The sequence below is a fragment of the Carica papaya genome, chromosome 3 (assembly GCF_054855325.1).
Source record: "Carica papaya isolate Zhongbai chromosome 3, ASM5485532v1, whole genome shotgun sequence".
In the NCBI taxonomy this organism is placed as follows: domain Eukaryota; kingdom Viridiplantae; phylum Streptophyta; class Magnoliopsida; order Brassicales; family Caricaceae; genus Carica; species Carica papaya.
The window spans coordinates 13,412,500-13,439,509 of record NC_142311.1 but is presented as its reverse complement, the minus strand read 5'-3'; the positions used below and the strand labels follow the sequence as shown (position 1 = coordinate 13,439,509).

General features: G+C 36.9%; 1 protein-coding gene across 1 annotated transcript in view; it reads left to right on the top strand.

Annotated features, from left to right (window-relative positions):
* Positions 1-26,717, top strand: part of LOC110821683 (isoprene synthase, chloroplastic-like) — a gene marked incomplete at its 5' end in the record, with an annotated part of 42,309 nt that extends 15,592 nt beyond the window's left edge. Inside the window, 5 exon segments of the mRNA XM_088216041.1 lie at positions 22,425-22,726; positions 22,841-23,062; positions 23,274-23,408; positions 23,535-23,788; positions 26,413-26,717. Coding sequence (XP_088072167.1) covers positions 22,425-22,726; positions 22,841-23,062; positions 23,274-23,408; positions 23,535-23,788; positions 26,413-26,717 — 1,218 coding nt within the window.
* Between the last annotated feature and the right edge of the window lie 293 nt (positions 26,718-27,010).

Here is a 27,010-nt window from a genome sequence, read left to right as displayed (position 1 = left end):
ACTTCTCAACTTGCATTTGGTCTTCAAAAACTTGTTTAGGGGTCAAAGGAAAAAGAGTATAATTTTTGCCCTCTTTTTCTACCATGTACCTATTGAGATACCCATCATGCATAACTCTCCTATCCCATTGCCATGGTCTACCCAATAAAAAATGACTAGCTTGCATAGGAACTACATCACAGGTCACCTCATCACTATACTTCCCAATAGTAAAAGACACATTCACTTGTTTATTAACTCCCATCTCTCCACTATTGTTAAGCCATTTCAGTTTATAAGGTTTAGGATATTTTGTAGTTTTCAAACCCAATTTTATCAATAAACAAGGTACTAGCCACATTTACACAACTACCCCCATCAATAATCATGCTACACAATTTTTCATTCACTAGACATCTAGAATGAAAAATGTTATCTCTTTGCAACTTAACCCCCTCATCATCATTCCTTACTTGCGTATTCAAAGCACGCCTAGAAACCAACAATCTACCTTCCATAGGTGTTTTCCCAACACTACAATGCTCCAAAGGAGGCATTTCATCCTCCACATCACTCTCATCATTTGTTTCATCACCATCACCACGCATCACCATTACCCTTTTATTTCGGCATTGAAATGCAATATGACCAAAATTCAAGCATCTAAAACACTTGATATCCCTATTCTTAGGAGTTTGGGAGTTAGAAATACCTTTGTTTTTATTATCATTAGCATCTTTTGGCTTGGTTTTGTCATCTCTTTCGAATTGGACAGCCTTATTATCTCCCCTCCAATTAGGCCTCTAATTGAAATTTTAGGCCGAATAAGTGTTGCGCTTGCCTTGTGTTCCCCTTTTGCTTTAATTATCTTTCAATATTTATAGTCATGTGCACCATATCATCAATCTCCACATAATGTTGAAGTTCTACAATATTGCCTATGTCTTTGTTAAGGCCATTTAAAAACCTTGTCATAGTAGCTTCCCTATCCTCTTCAATATTAACTCTTATCATGGCTATCTCCATCTCTCTGTAGTAGTCTTCTATACTCTTGTTCCTTTGTATAAGGCTTTGTAATTTTTGATGTAAGTCCCTATAGTAGTGAGTAAGAACAAAGCACCTTCTCATGATAGCCTTCATTTCGGGCGAAGTAGAAATAGGTCTCTCTCCATTTCTCTTTTTGCTTGTAATGAGTTGATCCCACCACACAATGGCATACTTTCCAAACTCCACGGCCATAAGCTTTATCTTTTTCTCCTCCGAATAATTGTGGCACTAGAAAATAAACTCCACCTTGCACTCCCGTTCAAGATAAGCATTTGGATCATTCTAGCCTAGAAACGATGGGATTTTCATTTTGATACTCCCAATGTTTTTATCAAGATCGTTTCGACCCCACTATAATTTCGATCTTCATTGACCAAAGTAGCTTGGTCATCAAATTCTTCCTCCACTTCCTCATCAAAAGGTGGTGTTGGAAGTCTTCTTGCCCTTGGATTGGTTTGGGAAGCTTCCCCTCTCAAGGAATTTAACTCACTTTGTTGTTTTTCTAGTTTCTCATTCATGTTGCCAATAACTAGTTGAATCCTCTCAAATTGTTATTGCATTGCTTTGAGAATGAATTCTTGATCTTTTGATGTTCTTTCACTCCCTTGTGGCACCATCTTCAAATATGAAATTTTAATGACAAATAAAATAGATTGCACAACCTCACGTGTTTACTCTCGTAGTATAGGCACTCGTGTTTCACTCAATTTTGGCTTTTACCATTTTTTGAGCTCACACTCTCTTGCTTTTTACCACTCAAGCAATCTTTTATAACTTTATACAAAATGGCCAATTCAAACAACCATTAATTATCACTATGTACTCAATTTTAATTAGAGATAACAAAAAATTCCTAAAGAAACAAGATACACGAATTCTACTCGAGAAATCTAAACAATGAAGAGCACACACTTGATATAGAAATAAGTGTATGATGATTTTTATATTAATTAGGCAACAACAAATCAATATTATTACCTCAAGATATAATAAGAAGCAAATTGGCAGAAATATTAAATGAAAACTAAAGATGCAAGAAAAAAAATGGTGAATCTAAAATTTAATGTACGAAACTTGTAATTCTCTAATATAACAACAAATTATCACCCCAAACACTCAAATTAAGTGAAACAAATAGTTTTGAATGAAAACAAACTCAATTGAGATGAGTTGTTTCCAAACAGCCCCAAAAATTACACAAACAATCTCAACCAAACAAATAGCTTTGAAATGAGTTTTCCTTTTAAATTTTAAATGTATTTGAATGTTATATGAGATAAATAAAAAGGAAATAATAGTAGGTGTTTCAATTACACAAGGTAGAATTGGTTGAAGTATGTTTTGCACAATTAAGCAAATTAGGCTAATCTGATTTTTTTTTTTTGTTGAATGCAAATTTGTCTTTTTCTTTAGCAAGAAATAATAAAAATAAAGATAACAAAATAAGGATAGACTAATTTACTTGGTGAACCTTGCTCTGATACCAAATGATGCGGAACCCCAAGACCCTTACTTGAACCTTAGAACTCTTTAATTAGTGTAGAACAGAATTTAGATATCAAGTAAAAAGGAAGCAAATTTTTTCAATCACCCAAATGGTAGAAATTAAATAGAACCCAAGAAAGATAAATGATATTCCTTGAACCCTATCCAAACAAGCACAAAGAACAATTGAAATAGGAAATCAAAATTGAATACAAGTGATAACCATTTTATTCTAAATCAGCACCTTGTGCATAAAGTGAAAAGCAAGCCAAAACACTCTTAACTCAATTATGAAATATTTGATTACCACTCTTTACGTCCACAAAAAAGAGTTCCTTTGGTATTTATAACCAAAGAAATCAATGATAAGTTACAACACAATAACTACAATTGTAACTCCCACAATAACTAGGCTAATTATATGATAATTACAATTGTAACTCCAACAATAACTTGGCTAATTATAGGCATGTAATTGTTATGTGACTCTTTGTAACTCCAATCTTCTTAACCAACACCACTAATTATTTATGGCACCATATAGTTATGAGCTCATTCTCGTAATAACACTAAGACAGGACTTAAGCTCAAATGAGTTACACTTGACTATATGGGCTTAATTAACTCAAACTAAAATAAAACAATCCAAAATACTTAAAATAACTCAACTAATCTAGCCCAAATTATCCCAAATCATTTAAACTCAATTAAAGTTACGAATTTTGGTTGTTCAAAAAGCTCATATTTGAACTTTCCACAATTGGCCAGCCCATCATCCACATATTTTTGAGTAAAAACTTGGAGCAACTCTTTAAGCTTCTTTACCTTTGATCTTGTTACTAGTCTGCTGAAACTTTTCAGGTTTGGAACTCTATTTGTGTTTACGTCATTTGAAATTTGCTCCAAGTCACCTTTTGATGCTCTTTGAGTATTTTGAGCATTTTTAGCCTTGTTTGCATCACCACGTAAGGTAGAGTTCCTGATTGAATTATTGTCTGGAACCCAACCGATCTCAAAGCTTGCGTATCGCATGAGTCACATTGAGCTAATAGAGATGAAACATCAACTTTCTAATCTTATCATCTGGAAAGTCATTCGCCTTAGCTATTCTCCTTGGGGTGCTCCGGTGTTATTACTAAGGAAAAAAGATGGTCCGCTCCAACTCTGCATGGACTATAGAGAACCCAATCGAGTGACTGTTAAAAGTAAGTACCCTTTACCCCAGATCGACAATCTCTTTGATCAACTACAAGGAGCCACTGTCTTCTCTAAGATCGATCTCAGAACCGAGTACCACCAGTTGAGAGTGAAGGAAGAAGATATTCTAAAAATTGCCTTTTGGTGTAGATACAGATTGTACGAGTTCAAGGTGATGTCATTCAAATTGACCAATACTCCAACAACTTTCATGGACCTAATGAATCGAGTTTTCCAGCACGCACTAGATCAAGACGTCATCGTATTTATTGATGACATTCTTGTGTATTCCAAAAGCCATGGGGAAGATATTGTGCATTTGGCTGAAGTGCTGAAGGCCCTCCGCCAAAACTAACTATATGTTAAATTAAGTACTCCTTTTGGTTGGATCAAGTTTCTTTTCTCAATCATGTAATCTCAAGTGAATGAGTATCTGTAGACTTGTCTAAAGTGGAATCAGTGACCAACTAGAGTCCGCCCACCAATGTGGTCGAGGTATGTAGTTTTCTTGGCTTAGCAGGCTACTGCCGACGATTCATTGACGGATTTGCCAAGATTACTGCCCCTATGACTTGGCTCACCAGAAAGAGTGTACCCTTTGTTTGGAATTATGCATGTAGTGAAAGTTTTATGGAGCTAAAATGCCGTCTCACCTCTACCTCTATGTTGATCCTCCCAACTAATAAGGGAAGATTCTAAGTTTACTGTGATGCATCTCATATTGGTTTGGAGTGTATCTTGATGCAACATGGTAGAGTAGTCGCCTTTAAATCTCAACAGCTCAAATTCCATGAGCAGAATTACCTTATCCATGACCTGGAGTTGACAATCATTATCTTTACTCTGAAGTTATGGCGGTATTACCTGTATGGCCAAAATTTTTGAAATCTACATTGACCATAAGAGTCTCAAATATATCTTTTTACAACAGGAGTTAAACATGAGGCAAAAATATTGGATGGATCTTTTGAAGGATTATGATTGTCAGATCATTTTTTACCTCAAGAGAAGGAATATAATCGCCGATACTCTAGGTCTACGAGAGCCTGCTGTGCTAGCCCAAAACATGGTCTTAAGTTAAAAGATGATGGACACCGTGCAATCACTCCGCCTTAGCTATTACCGAGCCCAGATCCAAGTCTCTTCATGAAGATCTGGGAAACACATGCCACGGATCCGAAACTCATCAAGAGCCTAGGTAAGTTTACTTCGAATGAATCTCCTGATTTTAGGATCTCTGATGATGAGTTGTTCAGATTCTAGAACCGAATTTGGGTGCCTAATGCAGTATGCACAAATGTACTTAAGACTGCCCATGCTTCCAAATTATCCATCCATCCTAGAAGTATCAAGATGTACTGGGACTTGAAACGACAATATTGGTGGCCAGGAATGAAGAAGGATATAGTTGATTACGTCTCTTGATGCCCTACTTATCAATGGATAAATGCAGAACATTAGAGACCCAGTGGCTTGCTATAGTGTCTTCCAATTCCTAAATGAAAATAGGAGCACGTAACTATGAATTTTGTCACCGGATTGCCCAGGACCTGTTCCGATCAAAATGTCATTTGGGTCATTATAGATAAGCTGACCAAGATTGTCCATTTCTTGCCTATTTGAACTAAGGACTCCACCAGTAAGTTAGCCCGCCTATATGTGGATGAGATTGTTCGACCCCATAGAGTTCCCTCGTCCATTGTATCCAACCGCAACCCTCGTTTCACCCCTCACTTCTGGGATAACTTTCAAGAAGCCTTGGGGTTTGGGTTGTACTTCAGCACCGCTTACCATCCCCAGATGGATGGTCAGTCTGAGTGTCAGATCCAAATATTGGAAGACATATTACGTGCTTACGTTCTCGACTTTGGTGATAACTAGTATAAAGATCTTCTTCTTTATGAATTCGCTTATAATAACAGTTACCATTCCAGTATTTGTATGGCTCCATATAAAGCTTTTTATAGAAGGCCTTGTCGTTCCCCTACTTGCTGGAGTGAATTCAGGAACCAGCGCCACTTAGGACCAGACCTCATTCAAGAGACCATTGAGAAAGTCGCAATCATCCGCAAGAATTTGGCAACTGCCCAGAGCCGTCAAAAGAGCTACGCTGATAATCATAGGCGACCCTTGGAGTTTGCCGTAGGAGATCAAGTTTTCATGAATGCTTATCCCTACAAAGGAGAATGCGATTTGGAAAAAGAGGGAAGTTGAGCCCTCGATATATGGGACATTTTCCGAACGTCGAGCACATTGGACCCATGGCTTACCACTTCACTCTATCTTGGGAGTTTGGGGGTTTACATGATGTCTTTCATGTCTCGATGCTCAAAAAGTATCACCCTGATCGTTCTCATCTTATTCCTCGAGATGAGGAACAAGTACAGGCCTATATGACCTATGAGGAGTTTCTTGTGGAAATTCTCGGGTGGACTGATAAGGCCTTACATAATAAGATGATTCTCATGGTGAAGGTACGTTGGCAGCATCACACCCCGGAAGAAGCAACGTGGGAGTTGGAGAACGAAATGCGAAAGAAATATCTAGACCTATTCGAGACAAATTTGGAGAGTAAATGTTTTTAGGTATGAGGGATGTAACACCCCGCCTATCACTGTGCTAAAATAGTTTGGAAACTCTATTTATTCGGGTCTTTGGTTGCTTTAAATTTAAATTAATTTATGTTGTTTTTGAGATCAGTGATTTTAATATATTTTAATTTTAATTTTAATTTATATTATTAATTTTATTTTATTTTAAAAGAAAAATTTAGCAAAAAATTAGAAAACACCGAAACGGGAGAAAACTTACTCGCATCAAACATCCCGAGAGAAAGCGATTGCCTGCGCGGGTGCTAGGCATTGTGCGCGCGCACAATGGCTGTAGGGCATGCGCATAGTGTGCATGACTCATCCGTACGCACTGCACGGGGTCAGGACCTGCACATGCATTTTGTCATGCGCAGGGGGGCCGTCCGCGCGTCACTTTGCGCATGGACTGGTGCAGCACATTGTGCGTGTGCTGTCCGCGCAGCAGGCCTGATTGGACAGGCCTTATACGCCTGGGACCTGCGCGCAGTAAGCCTGCGCACATTGCGCCCAGTGTGTCTAAGCCCTGTGCGCGCGCAGGCAAGCCCCTATACTCGCGACAGTAGGCCTGTGCACCTGCAGGCTAGCCTTGGACGGCACGCTGCTGCCGCCAGTGGAGGAAAATTTTCTCCCTCATTTTTCGTTCAAAATTTTTTTTTCTCCTCTCTCTTCACTGGATTTCGCCACTTGGTACGAATCCAATGGTTCTGAAATTCTATAAATTACCTTTTCTCTTCCCTTACTCTCCACAGTTCCATTTGTTCCATTTTTCAAAGGTCTAGAGAGAGATATATATAGTAAATTAGTGAGAGAAGAAGAGAAAGAAAGAAAAAACGATGAAGAAGAAAACATCAAGGTTTCGATAAGGAATCTAGTATTACTTTCGACGTCTTAAGGAGTATTTTTAGATAAGAAAATTTAATATGATAGTTATTTTGCATGTTTTTCATACCTCTATATTCAAATGAGTCAAATTGTTTTGATTTTCGAGCATGTTGTGTGATTTATTGACACTTGATGAATTTGTATATAATAAATATAATATGTAGTACATGATAATAAAATTAAAATAAAAGAAAAAGAAAAAGAAAAAAGTGGAATGAAGCCTGTATGGTCCGAAGTATATCTGTATTAACATGCATATTGCATCAAGTATCTCGTTAGACTTTTTATCTCTGAGGGGTATCTGTTCCCCTTGCCCTTTAGGGTATCTGTTTTTTACTCCTCTATCTAGTCTGAAAAGAAGTAAGAGGATTGCTCGCAGTGGATGATGGCGTGCCCTCTGATGAGAGTGGTATCACACTATTTGTAGGGGTCACCTATGGCTAAATAATGTTGTGACTATAGACTATCTATTAAGAGCACTATGGTTAGTACGATCGTGGTCGAAATCTGTATATGTATTTACCCTCAGAGATGGAAGTTTGTAACAAATTCGCGAAGACGAAAAATCTGTGCATTTCATGATTTATTTAATTTTCTCTATTATTTGGCATGATATACATATATATTTGATTTTCTATATTAACGTACTATTTTGATATTCAAATAAATAATTTTTTCTAATGATGAGTTAGGTAAACGAGAAAGCTAAACGATAGGATGAAATAATAAACCTTTGAAATTTTACGTTGTTAATTTAATATTATTTTTCTTACTGAGCATATGGAACTCACTTTTTCCATCCCCCCTCCCCCGCGCACAAGAAGAGCAAGAAAATGAGGAACTGCAAACAAACCTACCTTTAGAAGTCTATGAGGATCCTGTAGATCCACAAATCTGAGTGCATAGCTGTTCCTACACTCTGATGAATTCTAGTAGCCTAGTGAAAGAAGTTACTCATATATTTTGTATTTTGTTGCCACTTCTGCCCTCAGTGATGCATGTATTTGGAATATTATATACATATATATAAGAGATGTGTTAAAGTCTGATTCCACTGCATAAATATTATTGTGCACTCGTTATTTTGAATCTGTATCTGATACCCATTTACCTTAGTTAGCACTTGGGATGTCACACTTTTGGTCGTCAGATTGTTTTTATTGGTATAGTTGAGTTCAACCATTATAATGACAAACAATTAATAAAATTTTATATTTCCTGAGTAGTTCAGACAATTGATATAAAATTAAAATAATTATTTTTATATATGCATCTTATGCAAAAAATAACTTTATTTTATTCTCGAATTACAAATTTCTTAATTGTCAAACCGTTGTTTGTAAACAAAAAATAAATATGTTTATTTATTTATTTTGATGGCAAGCTATAAATAAAATATCATATATGTATTATCATGAACTCAATTTTAAATTAAAGAATATAATTATCAAAATAATTATAAAAAGTATAATGATCAAATCAGTAATATAAAATTAATTTTGTTTAAATTATCTACATGCAATTAGTCTTAATAAATTTACATCATATGTAACATTTAGTTCAAAATTATATAAAGGATAAACACACATGTAATAATTAAAAAATTAAATATGATATATATTTATTGTTGAAAATATTTCAAAAATTATTTTAAATATATAAATAAAATATTTAAAAGAAATAATTTTTCCACCCACACACTATAAATACATATACATCTACATATATATTATAAGATGACAACTGTAACAACCCCGAAAATATCAAAAGAAATAAATTATAAATTAAGTGCGGAAATGTAGTAAATGTTCAAGGTTTACATTCCTTACACAATAACTTAAAGAACCAAACAGTGCTACGAAATTCAGTCTTTTAAAAAAAATACAAGAAATAAGGAAATAAATAGAAAATAAAGAAAACTAGAATCTACTCACAATTCTCTTATGGATCAAGCTTTGAAACTTGGTACTCTTGATCTGAAATAATTAAATAAGGGATGAGCTACACTAGCCAAGTAAGGATATCACACTATATCACCGACATAGAAGTAAAGGTTGATAAAAAACAAAAAACTACCAATGGAGTACTAAATTTAGCAAATTCATTTACCGATCATAAAACCATTTACCGTCCACTTACCGTAGTGAAATTTATAGAAACAACCTATATAGACAATAATATTATGCAGATCATGATTTCATGTATAATCAACAACATAGCACATATTATAATTCTATATTTATCATTAATAAATCAAATAATATCTGTCACTCTTTTTACCAGCCTGCTGGTATCCATGGGGGTTCATAGGGATGTCCCCGCAATACATGAACCATTTCCTTTGACATTCTCCATTATAGGTCGTCCCCATACCCCCGTCCGATATGAGCACCAAATTACAAAACCACAATACCTCGTCCAGTATGAGGGTGAAGCGGGCCGTCTCCATACCCCGTCCGGTATGAGCGCCAAATTACCAAGTCTCAATACCCCGTCTGACATGAGAGAATGTTTACGGTAGGGTTCCCTATGTACCCGGTCCGTTCACCATCTCCCATGATATCCAATAAGACTGTCGTTTCATCCATTCACTTAATCACAAATTTTTTACCGTTAACTTTCTTTTTTTTTCCAATTCAGCCGTAAACATATAGAATAAACTATACATGCATTCAAAGTCATAAAATAAATTAATATGATACCATCATGCATATAAACTGTAAAAACAATCAACAAACAATAATAGATAATTTTCAGTTCTGGCTCCATTAGTAATCCATAATTAATTATGCACATTTTCTAAATTCACACAAAATACCGAATTATTATTTATTTAGACTTCAATTCTATGATAGAGAATAGGGCGATGGATCTTTACTCAGTTTGATGTCTGAAAAGCTACATTGTTCGACTATGCCTACGGGCACTTTCTAGGTTCCTTGAATTTTTTTCTGAAATTAAAACGTGCTAATAGTACCTACAAATGTCCCAAACAAACCCAAAATCAGTCCCAATGCCCACTTGGCCAATTTCTGAATTCCAACACGGCGACTCCGCCGTGCTTTGACGACGGCACCGCCGCCCGCGACGGTAGTCCGCCTCGGGTCGGCTGCTTTTGGTCATTTTCGGCCGAATTCGGCCAATTCTGGATTAATCCTTGCAAGAAAATACGTTAAAGGGTCTCGGTTGGCCCAAAAAACATAAAAAAACTGAAACTCACCAGCAGGGGGGCTCTCCGATGCGGCGGCTCCTCCAGCTCACATTGCGGTTGGGTGTTTTGCTTTTGTCAACCTGTAGAAAATGAAACGGTGATCACAACAATGAAAAAATCACGCAGAACAGGAATCGGGAAGGGTCTCATCGGAGGCGTTTTGTGAAATTCCCTGTCGTGGCGTCGCTGGGCTTTGCCCACGTTTTTCGGCCAGTCAGTTTGTCATTTTGCTCCGATTTGGCCATGGGTATGTTTAAAATTGAATTCCGAGCAAAATGAGAAATTTCTACTTTTTTTGGCGGTCGGAAAGGGCTCTGGTGCGGCGGCGGGTGGTGGCGGTCTCCTTTCTGGCGGTCGGGACTTCTTCTCCGACGAGGGGGTTTGGCGGCTAGGGTTAGGGTTTGGTGTGGATAGAGGTTATTTATATCCATCCGCTTTTGATCTGAACCGTCCATCGCGTTTGATCTGGATCGTCCGATCGCTATTAAATAGGGAGTGAATCTGGACCATTCATTGCGATCTAATTTGGGCCATCCATCCAGATCTAATATGGGCCGTTCGATTGCGTTTGGAGAGAAAACGTATCTGGGTCGTCCGTGCCCGTGGGAATGGATCTGGGTCGTTCGATCGCGAGCACGCGGATCGCCCGCGTGATACTTCATTAGCGTTCGCTGCCACGTGGCACGTCCTGATTCATCAGGCCTACTGACCGGTCATCTGACGTGGTAAAATTTTTCTAAATTGTATTTTAACATCCGTTTTCCGATTTTTCTTTCAAAAATACTTCTAAAACCTAAATTTTCACACATTTTCTTTGAAATTGTTTTTAATTTCATCCTCCATCAAAATTATTTCATTTTCACTCCAAAATAAAATTAAAAAAAATTAAAAATTACATTTAGATAAATTTAATTTATATTAAATTTAAATTTGGTCATTACAGCTGTGGATATAACTCCAAAATAATAATAATAATAATAATATTTTTTTTTAACATATTATATATATGTCATGTATATATATTGGTGCAGTGGGTACAGCCCCTGCCCAATTTTTCTTTTTCCCTTTTTTTTATTTTATATATATACATATTATATACATATATATATTGGTGCAGGATTACAGCCCCAGCCTAATTTTTTTTTTCTTTTTGCATTCAGATTATATAACTATATATTTACTGGGCCTAATTTCCAGCAGCTCTAATTTTTGCAACAATCCCAAAAAGTTGTCATATATATATATATATATATATATATAGCTTCCCTAATTTTCAGCAGCTGGAAAAATTATGTATATATATCTCATATATATATATATATATTGTAGCTATCTTAATTTTTTAGCAACTGCAAAAAATTATGTATATATATATATATATATCTCATATATATATATTGCATCTATCTTAATTTTCCGGCAGCTACCTTAATTTTACAGCAAATTAATTTAAACTTTTTTTTAATTCATCATATAAAAAAACAAACATAAAATAAAAATAACTAAATAACAATTCATATATTTAAATTCTTCAAATATTTAAGATTTAATATCAAATATTAAAAATTAGAAATATAATTTAAACACAAAAACTCATAACTCTGATATCACTGTAAAATTATAACGTGTATTATATGCAGTAAAAGATAAAAAAAATCCAATCTGTGTGTTTTTATTCCACCTTTTTCAAACTCCCACTCATATATATATATATATATATAGGTGGCGTGGGTGGTGAAATTTCTTTTGGACTCTACCTGTAGACGTCCAAATCTATTATTATTATTTAATAAAATAATTTTATAAATCAATTTAATTTTAAATTAAATTTTATAATAATTTCAATTATTATAATAGTAACATATATTATATTATTACATTAATAATATAATAACTTAAAAATATAAATATTAATTTTTATTTTAAAATTAGAAAAATTCAATTTATCTATAATATTAATTATATTTTTGATACTAGTAAAAAATATAATAATATTTTATTTAGACCAAAATATCACACTCCGATACTCGATATAAGGTGCAATTTCTGTTCAATCTATTTCATGCAGTAGACCCATAAAATATATACATGCGTGGATTAAAAAATATAATATAACCTAACATCCTATATGATATGTATAGTAACTATATATATATATATATAATATGATGTCAGAATTTAGAGTTTAAGAGAACAAAATAAAACATTTCGAATATGTACAAAATATACAAAAACAAGAATCTTTTACAGGTTCTATTCGTCTGGCAGCGGTGCTGGCTCTTCATTCTCCTTTGAAAAATATCAGAGTGAAATTCAATGAGTTTCACCAACTTAATAAGTATTCTCGTTCAATCAACCCAAATAAAACTTCATACAAAACACACGATAAGAAATAAAAGTAATAAAAATATTTTAGTGCAAATTCATGTTCTTATCTTCACTATTTCACATGTTCCTGATCGATCTGATGAATTCTCTCGAATATCATATACAAACCTCAAATATATATTCTCATACTTTCGAAAATTATAAATGCACTCGAATATCAATCCTCATTTCGAAATATAATCACACATACAAAAGATCACAGATACACTCGAATATCGTTCATAATCTCGAAATATAATTACATACACAAAAGATCACAGATACACTCGAATGGTCATTTCTATGGTTTTATCACGCGATGCCATTTATGTCATTATCGACGAAAGACGAAATGGATCTCTCCATCGCATAGATAGTACACACATAAATCACACAATGGCCACAGTAGGTATGTTTGCTAGGTGACCCACACTCACACGAATGCCTATCCACGTCTAAATTAGGTTTCAGACTCTATCCATGTGTAGTTTCACCATGCCCGCTGAACTTCATCCACACATACACACTCCCCTCCTTGATTCAGACTAAACAAGAAGTATTCAGGGTCCCTACCCTATTCACTCCTACATGCTCATTCCAAAATTCTCAATTTGTTTAAATGATCATTTTTTTAACCTCAATTATTTCTTTTTCTTTCTATTTTTAAATTTTTATTTTTTTTTCAATTTTTCCTTAATTGAAAATTTTCCTTCTCAATTTCAGATTTCATCAATCCAAATAATTCAGTCCAAATAACTTTCAGTCTATTGGATCTGTTTTCTTATTTCGTCTCCTCATAGGGTTCCAATTGCTTTACTGATCATAATTTGGGTTCTGTTTTTCCATTGAAATTGGGTCAATGTCTGTTCAATTTTAAAATTCATATTTTTTTATAAAATGAATGCACATTTAGAAATTTAACCTGGATGAGATTTAGAAATATTTACTCTCCTATGCGTCTTTCTAGATCTACTTGAATGTCTAAATTTTTCTGTACACACGATATAATTAAAATACTTCAAAATACTAAAAATTAATTTAATAGAATTACGGGTTCCATCAACCAGCCAACAAAATACTCGAAATTATTGGAATTCGTATCCAGAAAATATTTCGGCTCCTCGTTCAGCGAATCGAATTCATGTTTTTTGAGAAAGACTTTTCAGCTTTCCGAGCGGCAAATTAAATTCTCGTTTTCTAAGTAAGGCTTTTCAGCTTCCCGAACAGCGAATTGAAATCTCAAAATGGTGGATCGGGTTCCCATGCTCAAGGAAGACCCTTTGGCTTCCCGAATGGGTTAGCTTTCCTCATTCCCGAGGAAGCCTCTTCGGTTCTCGCGCGGGTGGGTGGCCTGGGCAAGCCCGACACCATCGTTGCCCCATCGCCGCTCAACCATCACTAAAACACGAAAACATAACAGTTTTACCTTTTGCCTTGGGCGATTTGACCTCGGCTTGCCTCCCGGTCGCTTCCTCTCAGTCACCTCGCTGCTCCCTTGCATGCTCGTGATTAAAATGGTGATTTTTACACCTAAAAAATTGGCAAAAAAGGGTTTTAAACATCGATTTTGGATTTTTGGGATATTTTTAGGTACTTAGAGCGTGTTTTAATCCCCGAAAGAAAACTCAGGGAACCCAGGGATCGTCAATAGGTGCAATTGAAAGCTTAGCATTTCAGACATCAATTCGAGTAAAAATTCTTCACCTTATTCTCTGCTATATAATTGAAGTCTAATTATAAATAATATGGTGTTTTGCATAATTTAAAAATATCGATAATTAAAGGTTACTAATAGAGCCGGAACTGATTATTTATTACTGTTTGCAATATTTAACTTATTGATAATTTTATAGTTTCTAATACATGATAATACACTGAAATTGGTATGATAATTCGATTGTGTTTTATTGATGAATATATTGCTTATTTTACGTGATTTACAGTTAATTAAAAAATTAAAAATTAAAAGTAAACGAAAAATTATTTGATTAAGTGAATAGACTAATGGTAGCCTTATTGGATATCATGCGAGATGGTGGATGGACCGGGTACATGGGGAACCCTATCGTAAACGTTGTCTCATACTGGATAAGGTATCGATGATTTGTAATTTGGTGCTCATATTGGACGGGGTAGGGGAACGACCCGTTTCATCCTTATACCGGACGAGATATTGAGGGATGGTATCTTTTGGCGCTCATACCGGACGGGTTATGAGAACAGTCTGTTAGGAAAAAATATTGAATAAAGATTCACGCGTAGTAGAGACATCCCTATGGAACCGTACGGATAACCGTAGGCTAATAAAGACGAAAGTTATTATTTCGACTGATTAAATATGAGATTATGATATTGTTTATATTATTGCCTCTATAAGTGGGTTTTGAAAATTTTGCTACGGTAAATACGCAGTAAATGATTTTATTTATGATAAACAAGTTTACTTTTATGTCGGTGAGTAGTGTAGCATTCTTACTGGGCTGGTATAGATCACTCGTCCATTAACCATTTCAGATCAAGAGGACCAAGATTTAGAGTCCGATCAGCAAGAGGGTTGCGAATAGGATGCCCAATTATTTACTTTCCAATTATTTCTTTGATTTTTCGTTATTTCTTTTAAAATGGTCATTCTCGTAACCCTATTGGGTTATCTGAATTATTGTGTAGCTTTTATTTCGCTTTCGCATTTAATTTATAATTTACTTCCTTTCAAGTTCCGGGCCTTTACAGTTGGTATTAGAGCCGTATTCCTCAGAACCATTCCTTACACAAAAATCTTAGAAAACACCAAAGAATGAATTATCACTCAATCATTCCTTGTGAAATGCAGGTACAGACAGATGAGAGGAAGACCCCCACTAAACCGAGCAGCACGAGAGGGTTCACTTCGAGAGGATGTTGATCGATTGTTTGAAATGATGGAGAGACTCATTGCTGCTCAGCAAACCTAGGAACAAAGGAGGGAGCTACCTGACCCTCCCCCACTGCCACAAATTGAGCCACCCTTGCAGCGGAAAGATCCTGAGCTCCCTCGGTACGACCCTATTCCTCCACAGTACCATATGGCACCACCATAATATGATCCGGTGCCCTAACCACAGTACCACCCGACACCATCACAGTATAGCTCGGTCTTCAACCGCATCACCCGGCACCACCACAGTACAATTCAGTGCCTCCACCGTATCATTCAGTACCACCATAAGGCCATCCGGTCCATCCTCAGCACAATCCAGTCCCTCTTCCATGGGATCCAGTTCCTCCCATGATGGGGCCAGATTATATTGAGAGGTATAAAAGGTTAAACCCATCTGCTTTTGCAGGGGGATCCTTATTTAAAGAGGTCGACTACTTGTTAGCTGAGATAGGGAAGGCCTTCATGACTTTTGAAGTGATTCCCGAACAGCGAGTCATACTTGCCACCTACATATTGGTGGGAGAGGCAGGCCGCTGGTGGCAACTCAAGCAGGCCACCCTACCCGTTCCAGTTACTTGGGAACAATTTTTGGCGACCTTTAATGCAGAGTACCTCCAAGAGCATCTCCAACATCTGAAAGAAATGGAGTTTGCACACCTAGTTTAGGGTGACATAACTGTATCAGAATATGCCCAAAAGTTCCTAATGTTGGGTCGGCATTCTCCTGAGAGCATGATTGATGAAAGCAAAAAGGCAAGAAGGTTCCAATGGGGCCTCCGTCCTAAGATCAGACACCAGCTATATGTATCCGAGCTCAGTACTTACTCGGCCATCCTGGCTAAAGCACAGCTAGTGTAGAGGAACCTTCGCATTTTAACTCAAGCAGTAGGGAACTTCAGGCCTCCGATTTCACACTGCAGTCCAGCACCTACTGCACCTGTTCAGCGAAATAAGAGACCTAGATCAATGACTCAGACTCCTCCTCAGATTCCAACAACAGGACGTAGCAAGACTTGCCAACACTGTGGCAGGGATCATGGAGACCGACCTTACTATTGTCTCAACAACACCTACTATATATGTGGTACTGTCCAACATTATGTAAAGGAGTGCCCGAGGAACCAGAACCAGGTCAGATCTAGGGCAAAGCCTACAACCTCACTCAGCAAGATACAGAAGCCAACCCTGACGTGGTACAGGGTATGTACACTATATGTAACCATCTTGCACATGTTTTGATTGATACTGGTGCCTTGCATTCATTTGTTTCACATATTTTTGCATCAAAATTAAATATATTACCTGAAAAATTTGATTCGGTATTATTTGTGCCTACTCCTAGGAGTAGGACACTACTATGGGAGGTTATATACAGAGCATGTGTCATAAATATAGCAGATAGGAAATTGAGTGTAGATATAATAGAAATTGACATGGGAGACTTTGATGTAATTTTAGGAATGAACTGGCTAGCAACGTATCACGCCACTGTATATTGTTTTCAACCCTCCTAATGATGAGTTATTTACTAATTAATAAAATTCTTTAACATTTGCTCCCTCATGGCAAATTTTCTTATTATCAAATACTTTAACCCAACTGTTTTCTCTAACTAGGAAAACCCAATAAAAAAATTTATATTCAAGAGAATCCAGTAGTCTGAGACTTTCCGTATGTATTCTCGGATGAACTACCTGAACTCCTAGTGGATAGAGAAATCAAATTCACCATAGACCTTCAGTTAGGCACCCAGCCTATTTCGGTTGCTCCTTACCGCATTACCCGTGTTGAGATGGAAGAGTTGAGGAAATAGATCAATGAATTACAGGATAAAGGATCCATCCTTTGATATGATGTGCCCTAGGAAGGTAGTCTGCTCAAGCCAGAATCCACACTTACTCAATTTTGCATACAATTTCTTCTCTCTAAGAACTTGTAAAACCTGAGTCAGATGGCGTACGTGTTCCTCTCTAGTTTTTGAATAAACTAAGATATCATTGATGAACACAATGATAAACTGATCTAGGAATTATCTGAAAACCTTATTCATCAAGTCCATGAAGATGGCTGGAGTGTTGATTAGTCCAAATTGCATGACCAGGAACTCATAGTGTCTGTACCTGGTTCGAAAGGTTGTTTTAAAAATGTCTTCTACCCTGATCTTTATTTGATGGTAACCTGAACACAGGTATAACTTGGAGAAGACCTGGGCACCCTGCAATTGATCAAAAAGGTCATCGATCATGGGGATGAGGTACTTGTTCTTGATTGTGACCCTGTTCAGACCTCTATAGTCAATATATAACCTCAACGTTCCATCTCCCTTTCTTACAAATGTGACTCTAGCACCATAGGGAGACACACTATGTCGAATGAATCTACTGGCCTGTAATTCATTGATCTGTTTCCTCAGCTCCTCCATCTCAACACGGCTCATGCGGTAAGGGCCAACCGAAATAGGCTGGGTGGTTGGCTGGAGGTCTGTGGTGAATTCAACTTCTTTGTCCACTAGCAGTCTAAGTAGTTCATCCGATAACACATCTAGGAAGTCTCCGACTATCAGAATCTCTTGAATACAAATTTCTTTCTTGAGTTTGCCTAATTAGAGAAAACAGTCGGGTTAAAGCACTTGATAATAGAAAAATTTGCCATGAGGGAACAAATATTAAAGAATTCTATTAATTTATAAATGACTCTTCATTAGGAGGGTTGAACACAAGCTTCTTATGAAAATAATCTACGGTGGCGTGATATGTTGTTAGCCAGTTTATTCCTAAAATTGCATTAAAGTCTCCTGTGTCAATCTCTATTAGGTCCACAATCAATTTTCTATCTGCTATATCTATGACACAGACTCTGTATATAACCTCCCCCAATAGTGTCCTATTCCCAAGAGTAGATACAAATAACACAGAATCAAGTTTTTTAGGTAATACGTTCAAGTTTGATGTAAAAACATGTAAAACAAATGAATGTGAGACACTAGTATCAATCAAAATATGTGCAAGATGATTACAGATAGTGTACGTATCCTGTACCACATCTGGATTGGCTTCTGCATCTTGCTGAATGAGGTTGTAAGCTCTGCTCTAAATAAGAGATTTGACCTGGTTCTGGTTCCTTGGGCACTCCATCGCATAATGTTGGGCACTCCCACATATGCGACAAGTATTGTTGAGGCGATATAAGAGTCGGTCCCCATGATCCTTGCCACAGTGCTGACAGGTCCTACCATGTCTTGTTGCTGGAATCTGATAAGGAGCCTGAGTCATCAGCCTGGGTCTCTTGTTCTGTTGAACAGGTACAGTAGGTGTTGGTCTGCGGTGTGGAGCCGAGGGCCTGAGGTTCCCTACTGTTAGAGGAAAAATGCAGAGGTTCCTCTCCACTAACTGTGCCTTGACCAGAATAGCCAAGTAAGTACTGAGTTCGAACACGTATAACTGCTGTCTGATCTCAAGACGGAGACCCCATTAGAACCTTCTCGCCTTCTTGTCTTCATTCGTCAGGCTCTTGGGGGAATACCTGTCCAACTCTAAAAACTTTCGAGCATATTCTAATACAATCATGTCACCCTGGACCAGATATGAAAACTCTATTTTCTTCAGATGTCGGAGATGCTCAGAAAGATACTATGTATTGAAAGCCGTCAAAATTGTTCCTAAGTGACTAGAACGGACAAGGTGGCCTGCTTGAGTTGCCATCAGCGACCTGCCTCTCCCACCAGCATGTAGGTGGCAAGTATGACCTTCTATTCGGGAGTCACCCCAAGAGTCGTGAAGGTCTTCTATTTCTCAGCTAACCAATATTTAGCCTCTTCAAAGGAATATCCTCCTGCAAAAATATACAGATTCAGTCTTTTATACCTCTCAATGTAGCCTAGGTACATCATAGGAGGAATTGGGTCCTGTGAAAGAGGGACTTGACTATGCTGAGGATGGACTAGATGGTCCTGCGATGGTATTAGATGATACGGTGGGGGCACCGGATTGTATTGTGATGGTGTTGGGTGATATGGTTGGGGGATAGGCCCATATTGTGGTGGTGTCGGGTGGTACTATGGCTGGAGCCCGGATCATATTGTGGTGGTGCTGGGTGGTACTATGGAGGAACAGGGTCGTATCTGGGTGGCTCAGAATCCTCTCGTTGTAGGGGTGGCTCAACCTGTGGCAGTGGGGGAGGGTCAGGTAACTCCCTCCTTTTCTCCCAAGCCTGCTGGGCAGCGATGAGTCTCTCTAACATCTCAAATAACTTGTCAACATCCTCTCGAAGCGAACCCTCCCGAGGTGCTCGGTTTAGTGGGGTTTTTCATCTCCTCATCTATCTATACCTGCATTTCACAAGGAATAGTTGAGTGATAATTCATTATTTTTGGTGTTTCCTAAGGATTTTGTGTAAGGAACGGTTCCGAGGAACGCGGCTTTGATACCAACTGTAACGACTTCAGAAATTCTAAAGGAAATAAATTATAAATTTAGTGCATAAGCAAAATAAATAGTTAGAGTTTGCATTCCTTACACAATAACTGAAAGTACCAAATAAGGCTTATAGGAATAACCCTTCTAAAAGAACGATTAATAACCAAATAAATAAATTAAAAGTAAACGACTGAACGTTCTACTTGTAATCCTCATATGGATCAGGTTCTGGATCTTGGTCCTCTTGATCTGAAATAGTTAATGAAAAAATGAGCTACAATAGCCAGTAAGAATATCACTCTACTCACCGACACAGAAATGAAGGTTGGTAGAATCATAAAAATAACTAATAGAGCTCTTAATTAAGCAAAATCGTTTCTCATAAATAAAATTATTTATCGCCTACTTACCGTAGCGAGATTTTTAAAAACAACCTATAGAGACAATAACAGAGCACATTTTATAATTTCATATGCAATCGGTTGGAATAACAATTTTCTCTTTTATCAGCATACTGGTATCCATTGGGGTCCATAGGGATGTCCCCACAATGCGCGAACCCTTTCCTTTAATATTTCCAATTAATGGGCCGTCCTCATACCCCATCCGATATGAGGGCTAAATTACTAAACCTCGATACCCCATCTAGTATGAAAGTGAAACGGTCCATCCCCATACCCCGTCTGATATGAGCGCCAAATTACCAAACCTCGATACCCTGTCCAGTATGAGGCAACTTTCACAGTAGGGCTCCCTATGTACCCGGTCCATCCACCATCTCCCAGGATATCCAGTAAGCCTGTTGTTTCATCCATTCACTTAATCAAACAGTTTTTTTATTTCTTTTAATTTTTAATTTCTCAATTCAACCATAATCACATGAAGCAAGTAATACATGCATTCGAGCTATAAGATCAATCAATCAGATATTATTATGCATTCAAATTGTAAAATAACTTAACAGAATCAACAGTGAATAATTTCATGGTTCTAGCTCCATTAGTGACTTATAATTAATCATGGATATTTTTTAAATTGTCCAAAATACCGTATTATTATTATTAATTGGACTTTAATTCTATAATAGAGAATAATGTGAGAGATTCTTACTCAAATTGATGTCTGAAATGCTAAACTTGTTGGCTGCGCCTACTAGCGGTCTCCAGATTTCCTGAATTTTTCTTCAAGGATTAAAACGTGATTCAAGTATCTAGAAATATCCCAAAAAATCCAAAATCATTGTTATGACCCCTTTTTGGCCAATTCTGAAATTTTGGCACGGCAGCTCCGTCGTGCTCCGGCGATGGTTTGCCTCGAGTCGGTTGTTTTCGACTGGTTTTGTATCAATTCCTATAAGAAAACACGTTAAGGGTCTCAATTGGCAGAAAAAAATAAAAACTCACTAGCGGCGGGGTTCTCCGGTATGGCGGCTCCGCCGGCTCACCTTTGTGGTTGCGTGTTTTGCTTTGGTCAACTTGTAGATAAGGAAACGGTGATTACAATGGTGGAAGAATTACGCAGAATGGGAATCAGAAAGGGCCTCATCGAATGCATTTTTTGTAATTTTCTACGATGGCGCTGCCGAACTTTGCTCGCGATTTTCGGCCAATCCACCGATCTTTTTACTCTGATTTGACCGTGAGGGTGTTTAAAATCAAATTCTAAGCAGAAGAGAAAAATTTTACCTCTTTTGGCAGTCGAAAGTCGTTTTGGCGCGACGACGACGGCGATCGGCTTCTCTTCCGGCGGCTGGGTCTTTTTCTCCGATTGGGGGGGGGGGGGGGCGGGGGTCTGGCGGCTAGGGTTAGGGTTTGGTGCAAATACGATTATTTATATCTGTTTCTTTTTAATTTGGGCAATCCATTGCGTTTGATCTGGACCATCCGATCGCGATTAAATAGGGAGTGAATCTGAACTGTTCATCGTGATTTAATCTGGACCGTCTGATCGTGTTTAAATTGAAAATGGATCTGTACCGTTCGTGTGCGCGGGAACGAATCTGAACTGTCCTATCGCGGGTACGCGGATCACCCGTGTGGCCTCCCGCATGGCACTGTGTTAGCGTCCCTTGCCACGCGGTGCGCTCCAGTTAGTCGCGACGGCTGACTGGGGATCCTACATAGCACAATTTTTTTAAATTATATTTTGACCATCAGTTTCTGAATTTTCTTTTAAAATACCATCAGAATCCAAATTTTCACCCATTTTTCTCAAAATTATTTTCAGTTTCATCATTCATTTAATTTTCTCTATTTTTATATTAAATAATAATTATAAAAATAAAAATTATATATATTAATTTGAATATTACAAATTAATTTTTGGGTATTACACTCTACGAAGCTTCTTATTTCGGAAACGAAGGAGAAAGTATGTTGGACGAGACTAAGAAATTCACAAGAAATCGTCTCAAGAAAGTTAGGGAAAAAGAAGGCATGAACCAAATAGTTGCAGATGAAGTAAATCATGCACTAGAAACTCCACTAAACCACAGGATGAAAAGGTTGGAAGCTCGATGGAGTATTGAAGCTTATTGTAAGAGACATGGTGCAAAACCAGACTTACTTCAACTCGTATATCTAGATTTCAATATGACACAATTAATTCTTCAAAAAAATCTGAGAGACATGTTAAGGTCAGATATGTTACTTATGATATTTTAATTTCTAATAATTTAATTTGAATTGTCAATAATTATGAAATTACTATATTCTAAGCGTACTATATATGTATGTGTGTTTGTGTTTAGGTGGTGGACTACTTTGGGGATATCAAATAAATTTACATTTGCAAGAGATAGATTAATGGAATGCTTCTTTAGGTTGCTTGGAATGGCGGATGATGAGCCCCAACTTAGCAATTGTCGAAAAGCACTTACAAAAGTAGCTACTCTTCTCACCATCTTCGATGATATTTATGATGTTTATGGCACGTTAGATGAACTTGAACTTTTCACATACGTAGTTAATAGGTTTATTCTTGTTAAAATATAAATAATTTAATTACTTTTTTATCAATTTAAGTTTCTATAAGAATTGATTTAATTAGTTATCTAACAATTTTTTTATCTATTAATGTACGATATTTATATAATTAAATTAAATAAACAAATTAATAGTGAAAATGATTACATGTTTTTTCTAGCTTTTTGTATTGTTGAAGTTGTGATAATTTGATTTCAGATGGGATGTGAAGAATGTTGAAAACCTTCCTGATTACATGAAGTTGTTTTTCTTAGTACTCTACAACACCATCAATGATGTGGTTTATGAAATTCTTGAGAAAGGAGAAATTGTTCTTCCTTATCTCACAAAAGCGGTACCTAACCCACCTGAATCAATTTATTTTTCTCAAAAATATTTTCATTTCTGAAACCAATAACTTATATGGGTGTATACACATATACATTTATATAACTTTTGGTTGATACATTGTCTTCTTCAATGGGCTAATATCTGTAAAGCATTCTTACAAGAAGCAAAATGGAATTATAATAAGTCCATACCCATATTTGAAGACTACTTGGAAAATGCATGATTGTCATCCTCAGGACCCCTTTTCCTAATTCATTCTTACTTTTTTATAACTCCAGATTTTTCCAAGAAGGAAATTGATTCCTTGTTATCCTATCCTTCTATCATTCGTTGGCCATCTGTAGTTTTTCAACTTTGTAATGATTTAGCTACTGCCTCGGTGAGTGGGTAACACATTTAATGTAACACCCCAATTATTTTTATTATTATTAATATTATTTTATTTTAATTTTTTGTCATTTTTATATGAATATATGAATTTTTATATGGTTTTAATTTAATTTAATAGAAATAACAATAATAATAATAATAATAAGGGGTAAAATTATTTTAGAGATTTAATTTAAAGTAATTTTGGGAAAAAATGGTGAAAATTTAGGTTCTGTAGGTGTTTTTTAAAAAAAAAAATTAAAAATCGGGGGTCAAAATGTAATTTAAAAAAATTGCACTACGTCAGCTACCCGGTCAGCAGCCCCGGCCAACCAGAACGTGCCGCGTGACAGAGACGCTGACGCAAAAGGCCACGCGAAAGGGAGCCACGTGGGCGATCCGCGTGCGTGCGATCGAATGGCTGAGATCCGTTCCCTCGCGCACGGACGGCCCAGATTGCACGCGCACAGACGGTCCAGATTGTATCGCGATGAACAGTCCAGATTTATTTCTTTTTTAATCGCAATCGGACGATCCAGATTAAATTGCGATGGACGGCTCAGATTAAAAGTGGAAGGTTATAAATAATCTCATCCACACCTCAACCCTAACCCTAACCGCCAGAGCCCCTCACCGGAGAAAACAGCCCAGCTGTCGAAGAGCCGACCGCCGCCACCCGCCGCCGCATCGTAGCAATTTTCGGCCGCCAAACGAGATAAAAATTCTCTCCTTGGCTCAGAATTCAATGCTGAACCCACCTGTGGCCAAATCAGAGCTAAAACACCGGCCAATTGGCCGGAAAATGCCGTCAAAGCCCAGCTGCCACAGGTTTTTTCAATTTTTGTCTCCGATGATGCCCATCTCGATTCCTGTTCGATGTAATTTTTACACCATTGTGATCAACGTTCCTTCCTCTACAGGTTGACCAGAGCAAAACACCAAATCGCGACTCAAGCCAGAGGAGCCGTCGCACCAGAGAGCCCCGCCGCCAGTAAATTTTGGTTTTCGGTATTTTTTCAGCCCACCGAGGGCCCTAGGGGTGTTTTCTCATAGGAACCAATATAAGTTTGGCCAAATTCAGCCGAAAACGGTCAGAAACAGCCAACCCGAGGCGGATTGCCGTCGCCGGAGCACGGCGGAGTCGTCGTGCCGAAATTCTAAAATTGGCCGAATAGGCCTTGAGTATGATTTTTGAGTTATTTGGGACATGTGTAGGTACCGTAAGCGCGTTTCAGTTTCTGGAAAAAAATTCAGGGAACCTAGGGACTGCCCGTAGGCGCAGTGAAAATCTAATTTTTGGCTTCGAATCAGGTAAGGACCCCTCACCCTATTTCCTATCACGGGATTAAAGTCTAATAAATGATAAAACTGTATTTGTACGAATTAAATAGATATATATAATTATTACGGTTGCGAATGGAGCCCGAATCAGATATATTTTTCTGTCAGTTCTTGTTTAATTTATTTTACAGTCTATATGCAGTATGGTATGTGATTTATTTATTCTATGATTTTTGAATGCATGAATCACTGTTTACTTCATTATAGCTTGATTTTATGAATATGATGATATGCTTGTCTTGTTGGATACTCGTTACTTGGTTAAGTATTCATGTTTATGTGAGAAACAAAAAACTAAGAAAAAAAGTAGAAAATGTATGTGAATTGATAAATGGATAAGTTGACAATCTCACTAGATATCTTGGGAGATGGTGGACGAACCGGGTCCATAGGGAACCTTACCGGGAACGTTGTCTCATACCGGACAGGGTATGGAGACTTTAAATGTTTTGGCACTTATACCGGACGGGGTATTGAGGTTTATTGTTTGGCACCCATACCGGATGGGGTATGGGGACAGCCCTGGAAATTAAGTTTATCAAGGGAATGGTTCACGGGTAGCGGGGACCCCTATGGATCTCCACGGATACTAGTAGACTGATAAAAAGGGGGCAACTGTTGTGTGATGATTGAAATATAAAAGTATGATATGTACTATGTTACAGATTATGTATAAACTTTTGATATCTATGATGTTATTATTTCCATGGGTCGTTTTTATAAATCCCACTGAGGTAAGTGAACGGTAAATGGTTTGATTATTGATAAATAAATTTACTTGAAACTTGTGCTCCATTGGTTGTTTTTGGTTTTCTACCAACCTTTACTTCTATGACAGTGATATAGTATGATGTCTTTACTGGACTAGTGTAGCTCATTCCTTACTTAACCATTTCAGATCAGGAAGACTTGGTTCCCGAGTCCGATCTACAAGAAGACGGCGAGTAGATACCTAGATGTTTATTAGTTTCTTTTATAATCTTTCATTTCCAGTATTTTTCTTTAGGGGACTTATTTTCAGTATTGCTAGTACGTTTAAGTTATTGTATAAGGGATATTAACCAGAACTTTTTATTTCACTTCCGCACTTATATTCTTTATATACATTTCTTTTTTTAAATTTTCGGGGTCGTTATATTTAATCTAATCATAATACAATCTCTTAAACAAAATATATAGAAATGTGTAATATGATTTGATCAGCTGCGTCTATCTCTATCAATTTCATATTATATAAACAATAATTTGGTAAAAAGTTATACATGAAAAGAATAATTTATATGTGATGTATTACAAGCTGAATTGGAAAGTGGGGAACTTGTGAATGCATTGCATTGCTACATGAATGAAGTTGGAGTCACAATGGAATCTGCTCGGGAACACATAATAAAATTGATTGATGAAACCTGGAAGAAGATGAACAAAGATCAATCAAACCATTCCATTTTCAATAAACCATTCATGGAGATTGCAGTTAACCTAGTTCGGATTTCACATTGTCATTACAAATACGAGGATGGGCACAGAAGTCCCAATAGTATATCCAAAAAATTGATTGCTTCTTTCGTAATTGAACAAATTTTAATTAATCAGACGACGTAACATTAACTTACTAATTGACATCTTATCTTATATTATATTTGTAACGACCCGTGAACTTGAAAGGAAATAAATATGAATTGAATGCGGAAGTGAAATAATAAATTAGGGTTTACATTCCTTACACAATAACTGAAAGTACCAAATAGGACTTATAGGAATAATCATTGTAAAAGAACAACTAATAACCAAAGAAATAAATTAAAAGTAAACAAACGAAATGTCCTACTCGCAACTCTCTTGTGGATCGGGCTCTGGATCTTGGTCCTTTTGATCTGAAATGATTAATGAAAGAG